This window comes from Heloderma suspectum, chromosome 1 (assembly GCF_057233095.1).
Source record: "Heloderma suspectum isolate Gila_16-S chromosome 1, 16-S_ref, whole genome shotgun sequence".
Taxonomy (NCBI): Eukaryota; Metazoa; Chordata; class Lepidosauria; order Squamata; family Helodermatidae; genus Heloderma; species Heloderma suspectum.
This window is the reverse complement of record NC_139458.1, coordinates 436145494-436165932: the sequence shown is the minus strand read 5'-3', so window position 1 is coordinate 436165932 and position 20439 is coordinate 436145494. Positions and strand designations below refer to the sequence as shown.

Below are 20439 nucleotides of genomic sequence, written 5' to 3'. Positions count from 1 at the left end.
CTGCTCTGCTCAGCTGGGAGGCGGGAAACAGGGTTCTTGCTGGGAGGAAGTGGCATCTCGGTTCTTGCTGGGAGGAAGTGGCATCTCTCCAACCAGAGAGCAGTCCAGCAAAAGGGAGGAGGATGGAAGCTGCTGAGTGGACGATTTATTTTGGCTGCTTCCCTAAGAAGCTGCACAAACACCGGGAGAAACAACCACTCTTAGCACCTCTCACCCTCCCATCTCTGTTAAACCATTAACTATTAAATTGCCATTTTGTTATGACTAAATCATCCAGTCACTGAAACTTTTCTGCTTCGTAGTTAGAAAACATGCAAGTGTCAGCTACGTGCATAGTAAAAGGCAGAGGAAAGAAATGGTGGTTCAGCTATTAAATCAGGATGGCAAAATGATAGCAGATGACAAAGAAAAGGCAGAGGTGCTCAATCCCTACTTTGGCTCAGTCTTCTCCCAAAAGAGGGTTTCTGACCCCCCTGGCAAAGGCGAAGTGCAGGCTGAAGGGGCAGGATTGCAGCTTGAGATCGATAGGCATATGGTCAAGGAACACCTCATTACTTGGAATGAGTTCAGATCTCCAGGGCCAGATGAGCTGCATTCTAGAGTAATGAAGGAACTGGCAGAAGAACTCTCAGAACTGCTGTCTATTCTCTTTGAGAAATCATGGTGGACGGGGGAAGTGCCAGATGACTGGAGGAGGGCTAATGTGGTCCCTATCTTCAAAATGGGCAAGAAGGAGGAACCTGGGAACTACAGACCAGTCAGTCTGACATCAATCCCTGGGAAAATTCTGGAGCAGATGATAAAGCAATCCATCTGGAAGCACCTTGAAAACAATGCAGTGATTACTCAAAGCCAATGTGGTTTTGTCAAGAACAAATCCTGCCAGATTAATCGGATCTCATTTTTTGATCAAGTAACCTCCTTTGTGGACCATGGGAATGCTGTGGACATAATATACCTCGACTTCAGCAAAGCTTTCAACTAAGTGCCCCATGATATCCTGATGAGCAAACTAGCTCAAAGTGGGCTAGATGAAACAACGATCCGGTGGATCCACAGTTGGCTACAGAATGAGACTCCAGGAGTGCTTATCAATGGGATCGTCTCAAACTGGGAAGAAGTAACGAGCGGGGTACCGCAGGGCTCAGTCCTGGGCCCAGTGCTCTTCAACATTTTTAGTAATGACTTGGATGAGGAAGTGCAGGGAATGCTGATCAGATTTGCAGATGACACAAAATTGGGTGGGATAGCTAAAACCCTGGAAGAGAGAAACAGGATTCAAAGTGATCTTGATAGGCTGGAGCGCTGAGCAGAAAACAACAGAAGGAAATTTAATAGGGATAAATGCCAAGTTCTGCACCTAGGAAAAAGAAACCAAATGCACAGTCACAAGATGGGGGATACTTGGCTCAACAATACTACAAGCAAGAAAGATCTTGGAATTGTTGTAGATCACAAGGTGAATATGAGCCAACAATGGGATGTGGCTGCAAAAAAGGGAAATGCTCTTTTGGGCTACATTAATAGAAGCATAGCTTCCAAATCCCGGGAACTACTAGTTCCACTCTACTCAGCACTGGTGGGGCCTCATCTTGAGTACTGTGTCCAGTTCTGAGCACCACACTTTAAGAAGGATGTAGACAAATGAGAGCGTTCAGAGGAGGGCAAGAAAGATGATCAGGGAACTGGACTGGAAACAAAGCCCTATGAGGAGAGACTGAAAGAACTGGGCCTGTTTAGCCTTAAGAGAAGATTGAGGGGAGATATGATAGTGCTCTTCAAGTACTTGAAAGGTTGTCCCAGAGAGGAAGGCCAGGATCTCTTCTCGATCATCCCAGAGTGCAGGACATGGAATAATGGGCTCAAGTTCCAGGAAGCCAGATTCTGGCTGAACATCAGGAAAAACTTCCTGACTGTAAGAGCAATACGACAATGGAACCAATTACCTGGGGAGGTGGTGGGCTCTCCCACACTGGAGGCGTTCAAGACGAGGCTGGACAGCCATCTGTCAGGGATGTTGTGACTTGGATTCCTGCATTGAGCAGGGGGTTGGACGTGATGGTCTTGTAAGCCCCTTCCAACCCTACTATTCTATGAATCTATGAAGTTTCTGCAGCAGCTCTACCAGACAGACAGCAGCCTGTCCTCTGGGAGAACAAGAGCCAGGGTCACAGTGGGAAATGGTTCCACATGCATGTTTGAGCAAAATCCCACCCCCAACCCCCATCATCCATGTTCTGAAAGGGGTTATACATTGAACTAAGAGAAGTAATCTACAGATGGGTATAGAGTCACATGTCCCGAGTAAGAGCCACAACACTTCTTATGTTGGTGTCATGCGCCAGTTGTCCTGGATTCCAAAACTGGTTGTCAGGTTTCAAAAGGGATCTGAATTCTCAGATTCTGAGAGCAAGGACATCTTGTGCTGTTCACTCCCTCCCTCATTCATTCATTACATTCCTATACTGCCCCATAGGCAAAGCTCTCTGGGCCGTTCACAGCAGGTTGGATTCCCCCCTCTAATTTGCTCAGAAGGATCTGAGACTTCTAAATCAAAGACTTCCAGCCAGTAGAGACACCTGACCAGGGGAAGCCTCAGGTTGTGTGCTCAGATGGCCAAGGTGTTGCTCAGAAAACAGAGGCAGACAGCTCCCCTGAGACAGAAACAACCTCTGGCAGCCTTCCCCAATTTGGTGCCCTCCAGATGTTTTGGACTACAACTTCCAGGATTCCTGGCCATTGGCCTTGCTGGCTGGGGCTGATGGAAGTTGGAGTCTACAACATCAGGAGGGCACCAGGTTGCAGACACCTGACCTATGGTTTTTGTGGCAGATTCTGGAGAGCTCCAAGTCAACAGCCACCCAAGCTAGGAGATCTCACAGGCTACTCACGTGGCGCGAGAAATAGTAGAAACTGAGCATCATCACCAAGATCATCACTGTCATGGAGTACTTGGACGGAACCAGCAAGTGCCTGCAGGGAAGTGCAAAATGAATGAGACCCATAGCCCAGGGACGCCTGTTACTGAGAGATGCACGACACCTTCAGCAGAGTCGCATGGTCAAGTCCTCCCCGAGCTCTGCCACTTTACTCTGCAGGTGGATGGATCACTTTGTGAATACTTTCCCATGTAAAAAAAAAAAAAAACCTCTTTATATAGAAAACTCAGGGAGAAAAAGCCTAATCTAGCCCCCAATATGCTAGTTTCCTACATGCAGGGCGATGTATTTCTTTGGTTATGTCTAGTTCAAAAATGCAATACCACACCTGAAGTGGTACAGTCCAAGAAAGATTCTCTACCATGTGGTTTCACTGAATATGTAGGTTAATTCTGACTCTACTCAACCAGAAGGGGGCAGGCTTTTGTGTATTTTTTAAACAGCAGCCCGGGGAATTCAGGAGAGTTTCAAACTCAAGTTTGTGCTGTGTTGAAAGTGGCTGAGGTTGTCCCTTCCGCCTCACCCGCAGAAGCTTGTCTTCCCTAACTCAAGGAGCAGCAAAACTTGGTGCGATGCCCTTGGCCAGGTGCCTTCTGAACGACTGGACATCAATCAGAACCAACCTGGTTCTTGCTGGGCACTCACAGGTGTATATCTGGAATGCCACATATCCCTTCCCATCACCGTCGCTCTTCCAGCTCTGCCACCCTCAGCCATTTGAAGGCCCCTGCTCCTCCCAACGCACGCAGCTGCACCCCAGAACACCTGTACGATGCCACCTCGCTCCCATTCTTCTTCTAAGGCTCTCCTTCTGCGCAGGCGTAGTTATGACTGACTGCTCAACATTGTTTTTAGTTATATGTTGTTTGTGTATATGGTCTACGTGCTTTTTAAGTAAATGGCTTTTAAACTGTGCATATTGTATTTTAATGTTTCAATTTCTGTAAACCCCAAAGAGCTTGGGCTCAGGTGTGGTACAGAAATGTAGCAGTAGCAGTAGCAATAATAATAATAGTAATAATAATAATAATAATAATAGGGTTTGGCACACCCCCAGACTCCTCCTCTGCGATCCGAGAGTAGCCAAATGGAACCCATTTTCCTCCCCTGCTTATCCTTGCTTCCTCCCTTCCCCTGTAGCCTTCCCTGGTCTTGAATTTTAGATTGTAAGCTCCTCGGGGCAGGAAAATGCCCTCTCCATGTTACTCTGCAAAGTGCCACACACGATTGGGGTTCTACGTAAATAAACCCAATTTGTCAGTTAATTCACATGGGCAGTACTGCAACCCAATCAAGCCCTTCATGGCTTATCGGCTGTAAAGGCACCAGGAATCCCCGCTCATGGTGGTTGCTTCTGCCACAGCCCCCTATCCCAGGGGGTGGTCTTCCCCGCAGGCCTTCCGTTGCCAACCCCCCCTGCCCATTCCCCCGTGCCCCCCCCGGCCCCCCAGGCTCTCACATGCTCTCTCGGAATCGCTCCTCGTCATACTTCTCGAAGATGCGTTGCCAGGCAAGGACGTTGACGACACCCACAGCCCCAGTGATCATCACCATCAGGGTGAGCTTGACCATGTGGCTGACTTGCACCAGCATTACGGCTGCGATGAGTGCCAGCACGGCAATGTAGCTGTAGTACTTGGGGTTCTCCACGCAACCTCCCGGAAGCAGCGCCGGCACTGTGGCGTTGACAGTGCTGTAATACTGCTGGCAGCTGAGCTGTGGGGGCAGAGGAGAAGGCAGGAGGGTTCGCGCGGGTTCATTTTCAGCAGCCAGGGCCAGCATCAAGAGCAGGCATGGTGGGGCTCCTGCTGAGGACCACACCCCAGCAGGGCCCCCCTGACAAGGTCTCCCTGGACCTGAGCCTCCTCTTCGCCATGGCGACCAGCTTGTTCACTGCCTCTCACTCTGGTCCAGACAACCATGATGGGGAGGAGGAGGAGGAGGAGGAGATGCCACGGCCTTCTTGCTTGCTGGCCCTGTGCAGGTGGTAGCAATGATAAGGAAGAGGAGAAGGGGCAACAGGAGCTGGGGACAATGGCGGTAAGAAGGGAGCCTCACTGAGGCAGGGGGCCCATGGAGGGGACCTTGCCCAAGAACCCTCCAAAACATGGAGTGTTCGAGAGCCAGTGTGGTGTAGTGGCGAGAGTGTTGGACTGGGAGCCGGGAGATCCGGGTTCTAGTCCCCACTCGGCCATGGAAGCTCACTGGGTGACTTTGGGCCAGTCACAGACTCTCAGCCCAACCTACCTCACAGGGTTGTTGTTGTGAGGATAAAATGGAGAGGAGGAGGATTATGTACGCCGCCTTGGGTTTCTTAAAGAGGAAAAATGGCAGGATATAAATGTAATAAATAAATAAATGGAGTGGGCACCGAGAGCAACCTTAGTCACCCATGAAGGAACACATTAATTTCAGAGGGAGCAAAGAGTCTCACTAGATTCAAAACAGTAAATTTACGAAAATTATCAGTTAAAGGTATCTTATGGTGTCTATGCTGGTGTATCTGTGCGGTGGCTCATTTGAGTTACAGAGAAGTTTTCTCCTCCTGTGTATAATACTTGGTCTCCTCCACTACATCCCATTCCTCAGGGGGCTGCAGATGGTACATATGTCACTGGTTCATCAAAATTACCATGTCAAGTGGCTTTGACTTGCCATGATTTCCAGAGTGTAGACACACTTACCCCTGATAGAGATGTACAAAATTATTCAAGGAGGGGGAAGTGGACAGGGAGACATTTTTCTCTCTCTCATAATAGTAACATAAGAAATGCCCTGCTGGATCACACCAAAGGTCCATTCTGAATCACACCATTCTGGATCACACCATTCTGGATCACACCAAAGGTCCATTCTGTTCAGGCTGTGGCCAACCAGCTGCCTGTGGGAAACCCACAAGCAGGACCTGAATGTAACAGCACCCTCCCGCCCATGTTCCCCAGCAACTGGTGTACTGCCTCTGATACTGGAGGTAGCATATAGCCACCAGGACTAGCCTTCTCCTTCAGGCACTTTGCCTAACCCCCTTTTAAAGCCATCCCAACTCGTGGCCATCACTACATCTTGTGGAAGCAGATTCCATCATTTATGTGCCGTGTGAAAAAGGATTAATCCTTCCCTCAACAGCTGCAATCCCCCTTGAAATTGCCTCCCTGCATGGCAATTAAGCTGAGAAAAAAAAGTCCATTGGCACCAGTGGACACTAAGGGCTCTGGGGAATAGATCCAGGCCCTTGGAAGTAAGGCTTCCACTGGGATCCTGCATGGACCCAGGCCTAGCAATGCCCCTGCCCAGAGGCAGCTGGCTGGCCTCTGCCTGAATAGACTGCTGGACTAGATAGACCTGTGGCCTGATCCAGCATCAGGGCTCTTATGTTGTGATGCTTCCATTTGCAAAATCTGATGCTGATGCTGTCAGGAGGAAAACCACACCCCGCTGTCCCATGTGTCTGATTAGCGCATCACTTCCTGGCTTGTTTGCATGAGAGTCAGCATCTCTATGGAGGAGACTAAACTATCCACAATGCCCTCTGATTATGTCAGCCAGCTTTGACTGTGGCATGCTGCACCCTGATGGGGCCAGGATCCTAATGGTCATCTGGGGTTCTTTCGGGCCATACAACCCGGTGTTTCCCATGGAGGTGCACCTCACACTCCAGCCAGTACCAGAGCAGTTCATAGAATCGTAGGGTTGGGAGGGGCCTACAATGCCATCGAGTCCAACCCCCTGCTCAATGCAGGAACGCAAGTCAGAGCATCCCTGACAGATGGCTGTCCAGCCTCGTCTTGAATGCCTCCAGTGTGGGAGAGCCCACTACCTCCCTCGGGAGTTGGTTCCATTGTCGTATTGCTCTAACAGTCAGGACATTTTTCCTGATGTTCAGCCGGGATCTGGCTTCTTGTAACTTGAGCTCATTATTCCGTGTCCTGCGCTCTGGGCTGATCGAGAAGAGATCCTGGCCTTCCTCTCTGTGACCACCTTTCAAGGACTTGAAGAGCTGTCCTATCTCCCCTCAGTCTTCTCTTCTCAAGGCTAAGCAGCCCAGTTCTTTCAGCCTCTCTTCATAGGGCTTTGTTTCCTCTTTGTTGCCCTCCTCTGAACCCCCTCGTTTGTCTGCATCCTTCTTAAAGTGTGGTGCCCAGAACTGGACACAGTTCATTCCCAGTTCATCCTGGGAAATGCAACCTCCACCCTTGCCCCTCCTTATTAAAAACAGGGTGGGCAGGGGATGCTAAAAAAAAGGGGGCCTTTCCAGATGGGTTGGACTACAACTTCCATTGTCCCCACACAGCAGGCCCATGGTGGCTGGGGTGATGGGAGTTGTAGTCCAACAAATCCGGAGAGCGCACAGTTGGAAAAGGACAGGGAAGCACTGGGAAAGATGGTCCTTGTATCCTATCGTTGTTTTTTTAAAGGAAGGGATCAGAGCTCCCTCTCCACACACCCTCCTGGAAGCTCACCAAGGTTTTGCAGCATGAAATGGCAGCATTTCCATATCAGCTCCAGCACAGAAGGGTTCAAGGTCTGGCCAATTATTAACAGGTTCTAAAAATAATCAGCTGCAGCTGGCCTTTTGCTAATTCCCCTTAATGATCCGCACCATACAGTTCTGTAAACAATTATAGGCTCACCCAGAAGAGGGGAGTTCACCGCAGACGTCGGCCAAACGCCACACGAGGTGGCTTAGGGAAAGAGGCAGAGGGGCAACCTTTAGGGCTCTAGGTATCGCTCCCTTTAGGTGTCGCTCCCTTCCAAACAGAACCAGAACACATTTGTGGCTGGAGACATTTCCAGAGTTTTGGCGATTCTTTTCTCCTGCGGTGGGGGAAGAGACGCTGCTTAACCCTTTCCCTTCCTGCTGTTTGTCCATTAAAATTCACACCACTTCCCCATATTGCCGGCAGAAAAGCTGTGTGTGTGTGTGTGTGTGTGTGTGTGTGTGAAGTTAGCAGATAAATGGCAGGAAAGGAAAGGGTTAAGCGGTCTCTGCCCACCACCAATCTTTGCTTCCAACTGCAGTCTTCTGCAGCTGCTTTACATTACACAAAAATACATTGGGTGAAAAGAGACAAGGAATTCCATGTCAGATCTAGTTTGTCCCACCAAAACTAGTTTGCTTTTTCCTGCTAAAGAACTGGAAGCGGTGTGTTAGAGCCACCCATTTATTTTGTCCCACCATAGCCCCCAGCAAAACAGGTGCTTCACAATCCTGCAAAAGCTGTTTGACTACAGATGAGAGTAGAACACAAGAAATGAGAATGACCACCCCAGACGATGGTGTCTCTGTAATACCACATTCCCCAGAAACTCCTGCTTGCCTTCATGCCGGAGTGAAACCCTTCCTGCTCCTAGAATGGCAATTCTTCACAATGCTTTAGGGCTGAGCTGTTGAACTTTCCTGCATTGAGCAGGGGGTTGGACTCGATGGTCTGATGGGCCCCTTCCAACCCTACTATTCTATGATTCTATGAAGTTCACCTGCAATGGAGGCGGGTGGCTCCGATGTCAGTGGGGCGGTGAACCCACTCCGGGTTTCAGTCAGAACTCTAAAGGAGCTTTGCACCTTGGATAGCTCCTTTTGAGTTCTGACTGGTTCTGACTGAAACCCGGAGTAGATTCACCGCCCCGCTGACATCGGAGACACCCACCTCCACTGCTCACCTGTGGTCCCAACCAACCCACCTGTCTGGGGTTCCCTAGATGGTCACACCGCCTCCTCCAGGCCCAATCCCCCAATCACAAGTGTGGCGTTTTTCTGACTTTTGCACAGATTTCCCCCATTCTAAAGGGCTGAACTGCCTCCCCTAAGGCTGAGTTACTGGCAGTACGAGCTTTGAGCTAAAATAGGCTGGTGTTTTGGCCCTGCCCTTTTTTGGCTTTGGCTCCACCCATGCTTGGAATGCTGTCCCGGAGCACTTCTTTGAAACAGAATTTGGCGCTCAGGCTGGAAGAGGTTCAAGATGCCTTCTTTAGGGGTTGATTCAAGGATACAGGGAAAGGAGAGGTTTTGTTTCACACCTTGCTTACCATGTCTACTATGTCTGCCATGGTAAGGATGAAAATGGCGGACATAGCCCACGTGTTCCTGGCCCATCGAGTCCTGTCAATCCACGTGGAAAAAGCCACAAGCTTTTTGGGGAAAACCTGTAAAGAGAGGAAGGCGTCAAACACTCAAGGAACATTTTGCCAATTTCCTACTTCTCGGCAGGGAGAATTGATGGCGGAGGGGCCACAGCTAAGTGGTAGCAGGAACAAGGTCCCAGGTTCAATTCCTGGCATGTCCAGTTAAAGAGCTTTGGGGCTGGGAAGGGCCATGGAGGGCTGCTGCCTGTCAGAGTAGGCAGTACTGAGCTTTGTTGTGAACCGCCCAGAGAGCTTTGGCTATTGGGCGGTACAGAAATGTAATAAAGGAATTAATGCATGGACAAAGAGCTTAACAAGGCAGCCTCTTTAGTTCCTAGAACGTCAAAGGGGACCAAGTGGACTTGGTGAGCATGTTCCTCATCTACGCACTGACAATGCACAGAGGGGCATTATTTGTACCTGGCCCTGAACAATGGAATTTCCCAAAAGCTGAGCATGACCTGGAAGCTGCTCATGCTTGAGCAGGCTTTCAGTGGCTGGGGTTCAGACTTCAAACCTGTTGGCAGGGCCAGAATGATCTCCCAGCATCCTCAGGCAGCTGTCAGGGCCCAAGCACTCCTGCAGAGAGCACGACTGTCCCCCACACCCTGTGGCGCCGCCATTTTAATTTCCCACAATGCATTCTGGGAAATTCGAACTGGAGACATGAGGCCCACCAAAACTGAAGCCAGCCTGCTTGCTGGTTTATCAGTTATGTATTTGAGGGTTAGTTAGAGGGCCTAATTCTGTACAATGATGGAAAGAAAGATGGATGGAAAGGCAGACAGACGGATGGGATGGTAGCTACCTAGCTAGATAGAGAGAACTTTATGTATCAGTTGAAACTCGAATGCCATTGACTCCAAGAGACGCAGAATTTCAGTATAAATCCTCATTTCTTATGCATCTGGCTTATGCATCTGGCGCTTTTCTACACAAGGCTGTTAACTGCTGTATCTACTTTTGCTTTCCTCACAGAACTGAGATCCCAGCTATACACAAAGGGCTTTAACTTTCCTGCTTTTCCGCTACATAACCTCTAGGTGGTGCTGCACTGTAGCAGAATAGCGCAATTACACAAGTAGGAAAATACCTTTTCTTTCACTTTCAGAAATAATACCCCATTTTCCCTGCTGTAAAAAGAAACAGGAAAATGCTCTTAAAAAACAGGGGCAGAACTGGAGGGTCATGACATCGTCTAAAGAACCAATAAACAACCACGAGTAAGGAATCATGAGTATACAATAAATGCCTCATGTAGAAAAGCTTACAGTCAGTGAATCCACAGCCCAACCATATTTTAGACTTTGTGAAACAGTCCCTGAATTTGAATTCAATGACCACAATGCACATGCAACGAGCTGACACTAGTGTGTGAAGAGGGACAACCTTTCTGCATTAGGGAAACGTACTGTAGTTCCCAACACACACAGAAACAAAATCGAATCCAGGTAAAGATGAGTGGTGGTGGTGGAGGTGGCATTGTCCTGTTTGCAGTCTACGGTGTCATGGCCACTATCCAGTCGGAGGCCATAGCAGTCATGCCATCACATCTCATGCAGAACATGCAGTACAAATGGCATTATTAACTAGGAGAAGAATTCCACTTTCCCAGAGACACAAATATTGCAGGCTGAGTATTGGAAAACAGTGATGTTGCCACTGTAGATGGCGTTCCTTGAGAGCAACCGTCCAGGCTCCCCACAAGTGAGCAATGACTGCATTTCTTGTTTGTTGTGTGTGGGGGGCGGACTATTGTGCAGAAATGCTCCTTACCCTGGGAAAGATGGCCGCCAGGGAGCAAAGGGTCAGGATGAGCAGAAGGATCTCACCGACAACAAATGTCATGTAATTCGCCACCAGCCTGCACAGGAGTGGGGAAAGATAGGAAAAGGAAACCACATGATGTTAGCAAAGATGTAAGCGTATGAATGCTTTCACTCTGGCTGCAGAGGCGGTAGAATTCTCTGCTAAAAAATAACACACCGTAAGTCATCCTGAAAGCCAGTGTGGACTAGTGGTTAGAGCAGCTTCCCCAGGTTTCTGCTGTCCAGGTATGTCGGACGGCAACTATAGTTCCGTTGTCATGGACAGATCACTACCTGGTGGGGTTTAGACTTGCTGGCACGCGGAACCTCTGCAGGGGTGGAGGGCCGATTAAGATGGTCCGCCCCGGGAGGCTGATGGATCCAAATGGTTTCCTGATGGCTCTTGGGGATTTTCCTGTTGCCTCAGCAGGCGATTCTGTCGAAGCCCTGGCCGATCTCTGGAATGGAGAAATGACCAGGGCCGTGGACACAATCACTCCTGAGCTTCCTCTCATGAAGTGGAGCTGCACCAGCATCCTGGTTTTCTAGGGAGCTGGCGGGGATGAAATGGGTGAGAAGACGACTAGAGTGACGTTGGCAGAAAACTCGGAGTGAATCCGATTGAACATGGCTAGAGCCTGTTTGAAGGCCTACTCTGTGGCAACATGGGCAACAAAGAAAATATATTTTTCTGCCACTATTGCATCTGCAAAGAGCCATCCAGCGGAGCTGTTTCAAGTGGTTAGGGGTCTTTTACACACCAGCCCGCAAGAGGATAATTTAAACCTCTCGACAGCCCGTGAACAATTTGCTCAGTACTTTGCAGACAAAATCGCTCGGATCCGCTCTGACTTGGATGCTATAGTTGCTACAGACCCAGAGGATGTAACTTTGGCCCCTGCTTGTCCAGTGTTGTTGGATACTTTTCAATTTGTACAGCCTGAGGATGTGGACAGGATCCTGGGAGGGGTGAGAGCCACCATGTGTGTTCCAGATCCTGGCCCTTCCTGGCTCATAGAAGCAGCTGGAGGTGGACTGGCTGAGTGGGTAAGAGGAGTGGTTAATGCCTCCCTTAGGCAAGGCAGAATTCCAGCCTGCTTGAAGGAGGCGGTGGCGAGACCTTTGTTAAAAAAGCCCTCCCTGAACCCCACCATATTGGATAATTATCAGCCAGTCTCCAATATTCCATTTCTGGGCAAGATATTGGAGCACGTGGTGGTCTCCCTACTCCAGGGATTCCTGGATGAGACAGATTATCTAGATCCATTTCAATCTGGCTTCAGACCCGATTACGGGACAGAAACAGCTTTGGTCGCCTTGGTGGATGACTTATGCTGGGAATTAGACAGGGGGAGTATGTCCATGATGGTTCTGCTGGACCTCTCAGCGGCTTTCGATACCATCGACCATGGTATCCTTCTGGGCCGCCTCGCTGGAATGGGACTTGGAGGCACTGTTTTGCAGTGGCTACATTCCTTCTTGGAGGGGCGGACCCAGAAGGTGGTGCTGGGGGACTCCTGTTCGACTCCCTGGCCATTGGCTTGCAGAGTCCCTCAGGGTTCTGTTTTGTCCCCCATGCTATTTAACATATACATGAAACCACTGGGGGAGGTTGTCCAGAGTTTTGGGGTTTGGTCTCACCAGTACGCTGATGACACCCAACTCTACTTTTCCTTTCCATCTAATTCCAAGGAAGCTGTTGGGGTGCTGAAGCGGTGTCTGTTGGCAGTAATGGACTGGATGAGGGCAAACAAATTGAGCCTTAATCCAGACAAGACATAGGTGCTCCTGGTCAGTCGAAAGGTCGATCAGGGAACAGGGATTCAGCTTGTGCTGGATGGGGTTACGCTCCCCCTGAAGACACAGGTTCGCAGCTTGGGTGTACTTCTGGATTCAGCCCTGAGCCTGGATGCCCAGGTTTCAGCGGTGGCCAGGAGTGCATTTGCACAGTTAAAGCTAGTGCACCAGCTGCGCCCGTTCCTTGAGATGTCTGACTTGGCCACAGTGACACATGCCTTAGTTACATCCTGTTTGGATTACTGTAACGTGCTCTACGTGGGGCTGCCTCAGAAGAGTGTTCAGAAACTTCAACTGGTTCAAAGAACTGCGGCCAGACTGCTGACTGGGGCTGGTTACAGGGAGCATACAACTCCCCTGTTAAAACAGCTTCACTCGCTCCCAGTCTGTTTCCGGGCACAATTCAAAGTGCTGGTTATGTCCTATAAAGCCCTATACGGCTTGGGTCCAGGTTATCTGAAAGACCGTATTCTCCCTTATGAGCCTACTCGTGCCCTGAGATCTTCAGGGGAAGCCCTTCTCGCCATCCCGCCATCATCACAGGCACGCCTGGTGGGAACGCGGGAGAGGGCCTTCTCGGTGGCTGCCCCAAGGCTCTGGAACTCCCTTCCCAGGGAGGCAAGAGTGGCACCCTCCTTGATATGTTTTCGCAATCATGCAAAAACTTTTTTGTTCCAGCAGGCCTTTAGGGGTAACTAGTCTGGACTAGGGATGTACGAAAGTCACTTACCCTTTAGCGAAATTGATTCGAGGGGGCGGAGGCGCTCCGTCCCTCCCCCCGAAATTCTGGCCAGCCGGCTCCGCTCCACAGGGATTCTGCGGAGCCGCCGGCCAGCTCCGCCAGCAACCAGACATCCGACCGCTGGCTAGCAGGGACGCAAATGGCAGCGGCCGTAGCCGCCGCCGTTTGCGTCCCTGCAGTCAGCCGTGATAGGCAACGTAAATGTTTACATAGCCTATCACGGCTGATTTAAAAGAAAAAAAAAAGCACGCGCGTACGCAAATGGCGGCGCCCATGGGCGCTGCCATTTGCGTTCCTTATTTTGGCACATCTTAGTCTACGTAAACGTTTACGTAGACTAAGACGGCGAAAATAAGGGGAACGCAAATAGCATAGCGTCTACGCTATTTGCATTCCCCTTCTTTTCGCTGTCTTAGTCTACGTAAACGTTTACGTAACTAAGGCGTGCCAAAATAAGGAACGCAAATGGCGGTGCCCATGGGCGCCGCCATTTGCGTACGCGCGTGCTTTTTTTTTTCTTTTAAATCAGCCGTGATAGGCTATGTAAACATTTACGTAGCCTATCACGGTGTTTTTTAAAAATCTAGCCGTGATAGGCTACGTAAATCTTTACGTAGCCTATCACTTTTTTTGTTTTTGGTTTTTTTTAACTGGAAATGGCGGCAGCAGCCGCTCAGAAGACCAGCCGCCGCCGCCGCCGCTGAACCGCCGCCGCCGCCAGGAAGATCTGCCCAAGGTAAGTCCCGTCCCGGGAGGGGCGGGGGGGCAGACAGTTCCGCCACCGATTTTGGGGGGCCGAATGCACTGGCATTCGGCCTCCCCGAGATTCGTGGCGAAACTAGACATCCCTAGTCTGGACTTGGGAAAATGCGACGTATGGATACCATTTTTGTTGTTCTGGTTATCTTTTAATGTTTCAATATCTTTACAATTTTAATATTGATGATTTAATTATATTTTTAACTTTTATAAAGTTGTATTTATATTTCTATTTATAGGTTTTAATTGTAGCAGTTTTAACGTTGTAAGGCCGCCTTGAGTCCCAGTATTGGGGAAAAGGCGGGATATAAATAAATATAATCATCATCATCATCATCATCATCATCATCATCTCCCCTTGCTGGCTGGCAATGGCCGTCCAATACATTCGGAGGCCACAGGTTGGGGAAAGCTGGATGAGAGTCTGAGTAGGATGAGAGAGACCCAGATTCAAATCACCAGTCAGCCATGAAGCTCACCGGGGGACTGTATTTATTTATTTATTTAAAACATTTGTATCCTGCCCTATATCATTAAGATCTTAGGGCGGCATACAGATAAAATCAGTTAAACAGTATGCAACAATAAATAATTTAAACAGCTAAACCATTGAACAAGCTAATAACAATTAGAAAATCTAAAACAATAAAACAGTTAAAACAGCATGCAATTTTAGGGAATTCAGTTAGCCCGCAAGGCCTTTGGTGAAAAGCCATGTTTTAACTTGGTGCCAAAACGAAACCAATCGAGCCTCCAAGGGGAGGGCATTCCACAACCAGGGTGCCACAGCAGAGAAGGCCCTCTCCCACGCCCCACCATAGTGCATGTCTTGCACTGGTGGGACACAGAGGAGGGCCTCTCCAACAGATCTCAATCCTCAGGCAGGCATATATAGGGAGAGTCCTCCGTCAAATATTGAGGACCCAAGCCACTTAGGCCAGTCTCTCTCAGCTTAACCTACCTTACAAGGTTGTTGAGAGGATAAACCATGGGTAGAACTTTGTACACTGCCCGAGCAACTTTGGGGGAAGGTGGGATATAAATGTCATAAACAAGTACAAGTTTTACACAACATTTTTAGCCAAGTTCTAGCAGGTTGCAACAGACACTGCTCCACAGAGCTAGCTGCACTCACTGCGGATCGATGAAGATCTCCACCACAGCAGTAAAGAAGAGGACGACACAGGAACAGCTGAAGGCAGCCCCGCTCTGCTTCTCCTTCTCCACAGAGTAGCGTGTCTCCATCTCAGGATCGATGAAGCGCATGGACAGGTGATACGTGGATCGGCCCTTCAGCCTGCCAGAAACACAGGACACATGACCCTCACCTAGGAGATTCTAGATTTCCAGACCTTTGGCAGGAGGACCGGTCTCAGATCCAGTCCCACGGAGACCTCCAGCAAATCAGTATGCCTCTCGCTACCAGTTGCTGGGGAACATGAGCAGCAGGGGTGCAGTTGTGCTCATGCCCTCTGGTGATCTTCCCATGGGGGCATCTAGTTGCCCACTTTGGGAAAAGGATGCTGGACTACTCTGGAGTACTGTGTCCAGTTCTGGGCACCACACTTTAAGAAGGATGCAGACAAACTGGAGAGGGTTCAGAGGAGGGCAACGAAGATGATCAGGGGACTGGAAACAAAGCCCTATGAGGAGGGACTGAAAGAACTGGGCCTGTTTAGCCTTGAGAAAAGAAGACTGAGGGGAGATGGGATAGCGCTCTTCAAGTACTTGAAAGGTTGTCACAGAGAGGAAGGCCAGGATCTCTTCTCGATCATCCCAGAGTGCAGGACACGGAATAATGGGCTCAAGTTACAGGAAGCCAGATTCCGGCTGAACTTCAGGAAAAACTTCCTGACTGTTAGAGCAATACGACAATGGAACCAATGACCTAGGGAGGCGGTGAGCTCTCCCACACTGGAAGCGTTCAAGACGAGGCTGGACAGCCCTCTGTCAGGGATGCTCTGACTTGGATTCCTGCATTGAGCAGGGGGTTGGACTCGACGGTCTTGTAGGCCCCTTCCAACCCTACTGTTCTATGATTCTATGACTAGAGAGGCCTTTGCTCTGACCCAGCAGGGCACTTCATACATCCTTCTCTGGGGAAAGATGAAGCTGGTGTTTTCCAAATCAGACCCCGTATTGCTGGCTTGCTGGCTTATTTATGTATTTAAAATATTTCCTGGCTGCCTTTCAGGGCAGAAGCCCTCTCAAGATGGCGTACAAGCCATACAGCAATAAAACATATAAAACCAGCATGATATTAAGAACGATAAAAACACCATAAAAAGAGTAAGAATACAATAAAAGCAGCAATAAAAACAATAAAAAACATCAATAAAACCAACAACAAAACCAGCAATGAAAACAGCAATGAAAGCAATCCTATTAGGAGAAGACAGACCAGAGTAAAATAATACATTTTCAAGGCCTTCTTAAAAACCTGCAATGATGGAGCTTGGTGGAGCCCTGATGGCAACTTATTCCAGAAGTGTGGGGCCACTGCAGAGAAGGCCCTTTTTCGTGTGGTCACCCACTTAACTGCTCTAACAGGTGAGCAAATTAGAAGGGCCTATGTTTATGATCTTAAAGTGTGGGCAGGCTGCTATGGGTGAAGGCAGTCCTTCAAGTAACTGGGTCCCAAACCGTTTAAGGCTTTAAAGGACAAAACCAGCACTTTAAATTGGGCTCAGAAACAGTACCTAATCCTCACCCTGGTGTCCTCCAGCTGTTTTGGACTACAACTCCCACCATTTCTGACCATTGTTCATGCTAGCCGGAGCTGATGGGAGTTGGAGTCCAAAACATGTTAAGGGCACTAGGGTGGGGACAGCTGGTCTACTGACTGGCAGTGGCTCCCCAAGGTCTCAGACAGACACAGACCTTTTCCATCACCGGGGCTACCTGTCTGGAGGTGTTGGGGGGGGAGGCGTTAAGGGGTTGAACCTGGAACCTTCCTACCCTCAATTATATTCATTTCCTGAAAACTCCCTGTGTTTACGGCCAAGGAATACTGATGATACTCCTTGGCTTAAAGTCCGCGTCTTTGGTTTTTTCGGCAGCATTTTTTCTCCCTTATCACCTGCAAACCTGTGGCTGACATTGTAGGCTGGAGTATGTTGATGGCTTTGTTTATTCTTCAGTTCTGTGCAAGCACAGGGAAGGGGGGAGAATGGGATGTTCTGTTTGAATTCTGCTTCTCGGGGACTTCAGCTATATATATATATATATACACACACACATACACACACACACACACGCAGAGTATATATATAGGCTTTTGCTGCTTGTCCCAAGGCAGCCTTCCCCAACCTGGTATCCTCCAGATGTGTTGGACAAAAACTATGCTGACTGGGGGATTATGGGAGTTGTGAATAAACACATCTAGAGGAGCCCAGGCTGGAGAAATTTAGCACTCTCTCCCAAAAGATACTAGACTGGCCCCTTCTTTGTTCACTTTTTGGCAGGCTGTTAAAACATTTTTGCTCCACATGTTTTTTTCAGCATTTAAAAAGTATTAGGTCCACACCCTGTTTTAAAGATTTTCTCCTGCTCTTAATTCTGCTGTTTATGATGTTTTAAAGTGTTGGACTTGTTTTTTTTACGTTTTAAAATTCTTTCTAAGTTTCAATAGTAAGCTGCCTTGAGGGCCATATCTGGGCCAAAAGACAACTCCTAAATTTAGAGATAAATAAAAAACAAATAGATGGACTGAGGGCATCTGCTGCAGCCACCTTACAGAAGCTAAGCAGGTCTGGCTTTGGTCACTGTCAGGGATTCCAAGCCCTCCCGTGGAGTAGTGAAGCTACAGAGACTTGCTTAGCAGTCCACAAGCTCTTTATTCAGTTAATAGCACCTCTTCACACCTAAAGCGCCTACAAAAGCTGGGAGCTGCCCTCTGGGCCTAATTATTAAAACAGAGCTGTTGTTAAGAGAACTACTGAAACAGGGCAGTTGCCTTTCAACTACTGGACGCATCTTTCACAGTGCTCCACACGCTTTTTCTGGGCTCCTCCCTTCAGGCAGGGTCCTCTTGACTCAACTTCTGACAGGCCACCACTCTGGCAGAACACCTCCCACCTCCTCTCAGGTCCATCCGCTTACCTTGGCGGTGAGCTCTGGCATATGTTAATGCCGGTTCCTCCTCCCCCTTCGACACAGACCAGGTTCCCATGGGGAGGGGGGAAGACGGTCTCTGAGCCTGGCCCTCCTGGTCAATAGGCCCCTGGGAAGGTTCTTCACTGACTCCTGGAGAGTCTTGGGGATTTCCTCCCTGTCCTGGCTGGGCTTCTTCTCTCTCTGCCTCCGACTCGGAATCTGACTCAGAAACCAAATCAGGGAGCCTGGGCCCAATCCTGACAGTCACCACCTTGGGACCCCAGATACACCACCCCGAGTTCCATGTGAGAAGATATAAATGGGCTATAAAAGGGCTAAACGCTATAATGAATAAATAACAGCTAAGCCTTTCCTACATGGTCTGCAGGGAAATTCTCTTTCCCATGCAAAATAGCAACCAAAGGAGGAAGGAACAGAGCCAGATCCGCAAGGGGAGGAGCCCTAGGCAGGTATCTGGAATCATAAGGTGAGTGGGCACCATGATGGTTGAAACAGCAGCCAGAGGAAGGAGGAGAGGTCCCAGGACCAGGGGAACCGCTGATGGAGAAGTATTTGAGGAGCTACGCAACAGACACTGCAGCGTGGGAATGGGGAACTTACGCCTGCACAGACTCCCTCTCCAACAAAGCCTCGTTGAGCAATTTGTTGAGTTCCTGCTCGTTCTCAGAAGCATCCACCACCCTCTCGGCCAGGTCACGCAAGCGCAGACGCCTCCGAGGGTTGGGAAAGGAGGGGTTTACCACCTGAGCACAAGGAGAGACAAATGGAGAAGCCTGAAGCAGAAATTTAGAAGTCAAGGAATGGGGTGAAGGGAGGCGGCTTTTGGCCAGTGGATTCTAGGACTGCATCCCACTGGACCATGGTGTGGGGAGGCACTGATTAAACCACGAAAGGATGCAGGTGAGGGAAACAAAGTAACAGGGCAACACTACCATTCTCCCCTGAGGCACTCCTCCAGGTGTATGCTCCGAGGGAGGTTTGGAGGACCCAACAAGAGAAAGGGCCTTTTCAGTGGTTGTCCCCCGATTATGGAACGCTGTCTCCAGTGAGATCTGCCTGGCACAAACATTGTAATCTTTTCAGCACCATGTTAAGGCTTTCCTCTACTCCCAGGCATGTAGCAGCATATGGGGAGTTTTTAACTAGTCCTTGGATTGTTACTGTTGATTGTTTTAAATCATATTTGCATGTAAATGTTTTCTGTGTTATGTTTTACATTGTGTTTTTAAGGTTTTAATCATTGTAAACTACCCAGAGAGCTTTTGCTATTGGACAGTACAGAAATGTAATACATACATAAACAAATAACTTTTGGATGCAACTGTGTGCGGGCCTCTGTATGACACAACACAGCATTGTATCGAGGGGCCCTTGAGAAACAAATGGCACACACCAGCGGACATCTTCACTCCCCCTTCCCCAAACCCCTCTGCTCAATGCTACCTCTGCACAATTCTGGCACATGCCTTTGGAAGTGGCCGTGGCTCAGTGGCAGAGCGCCTGTTTTGCATGCAGAGGTCCCAGGTTCAGTCACCAGCATCTCCACATCAGGCTGGGAAAGACCCGTGTCTGAAACCTTAGGGAGCCACTGACAATTAGCACAGACAGCACAGAGCAAGAAGGAGCAATGGTCAGTCTTGATATAAGGCGGCTTCCTGTGCTTCTGTGACATGACACTGCACCAAGGGGGCTTCTGGCGAGAAACAGCGGATGCCTGCAGGAGACGCACTCCCTGCCACGGCTGCAGATAACACTCCCAGGATCTCATCTTCCATTTCAAACAAAAACAAGTTGCTAGCCTGGTGAAATCTCAGAATGCTGTGAAAGAGTGTGGCTGAGCAGAGCGGCCAGGGTTCAGGAGATGGGTCTCCTGTGCCCTGCATAACCCCTCTCTATGGCTAGCGGAAGTCAGTGGCGGCTGGTGGCTCCAATGTCAGTGGGGCGGTGCATCCGCTCCAGGTTTCAGTCAGAACCAGTCAGAGCTCTAAAGGAGCTCTCCAAGGTGCCTGTATAGCTCCTTTAGAGCTCTGACTGGTTCTGACTGAAACCCGGAGCGGATACACTGCCCCATTGACATCGGAGCCACCAGCCGCCACTGGCAGGAGTGTAACAAATTTATTTATTTATTTATTTATTCATTTCATTTCTATACCGC

The 20439-nt window shown here is 49.2% G+C and overlaps 1 protein-coding gene across 1 annotated transcript in view; it reads right to left on the bottom strand.

The window, feature by feature from the left end:
- The window catches only part of ADCY3 (adenylate cyclase 3), a 142225-nt gene that overhangs the window by 25493 nt on the left and 96293 nt on the right, over nucleotides 1–20439 (bottom strand). The window contains exons 9-14 of the mRNA XM_084829491.1: nucleotides 18885–19027; nucleotides 15304–15465; nucleotides 10839–10926; nucleotides 8967–9083; nucleotides 4399–4655; nucleotides 2892–2973 (exon numbers count right to left, since the gene is read on the bottom strand). Coding sequence (XP_084685617.1) covers nucleotides 2892–2973; nucleotides 4399–4655; nucleotides 8967–9083; nucleotides 10839–10926; nucleotides 15304–15465; nucleotides 18885–19027 — 849 coding nt within the window. The remainder of the gene's footprint in view (nucleotides 1–2891; nucleotides 2974–4398; nucleotides 4656–8966; nucleotides 9084–10838; nucleotides 10927–15303; nucleotides 15466–18884; nucleotides 19028–20439) is intronic.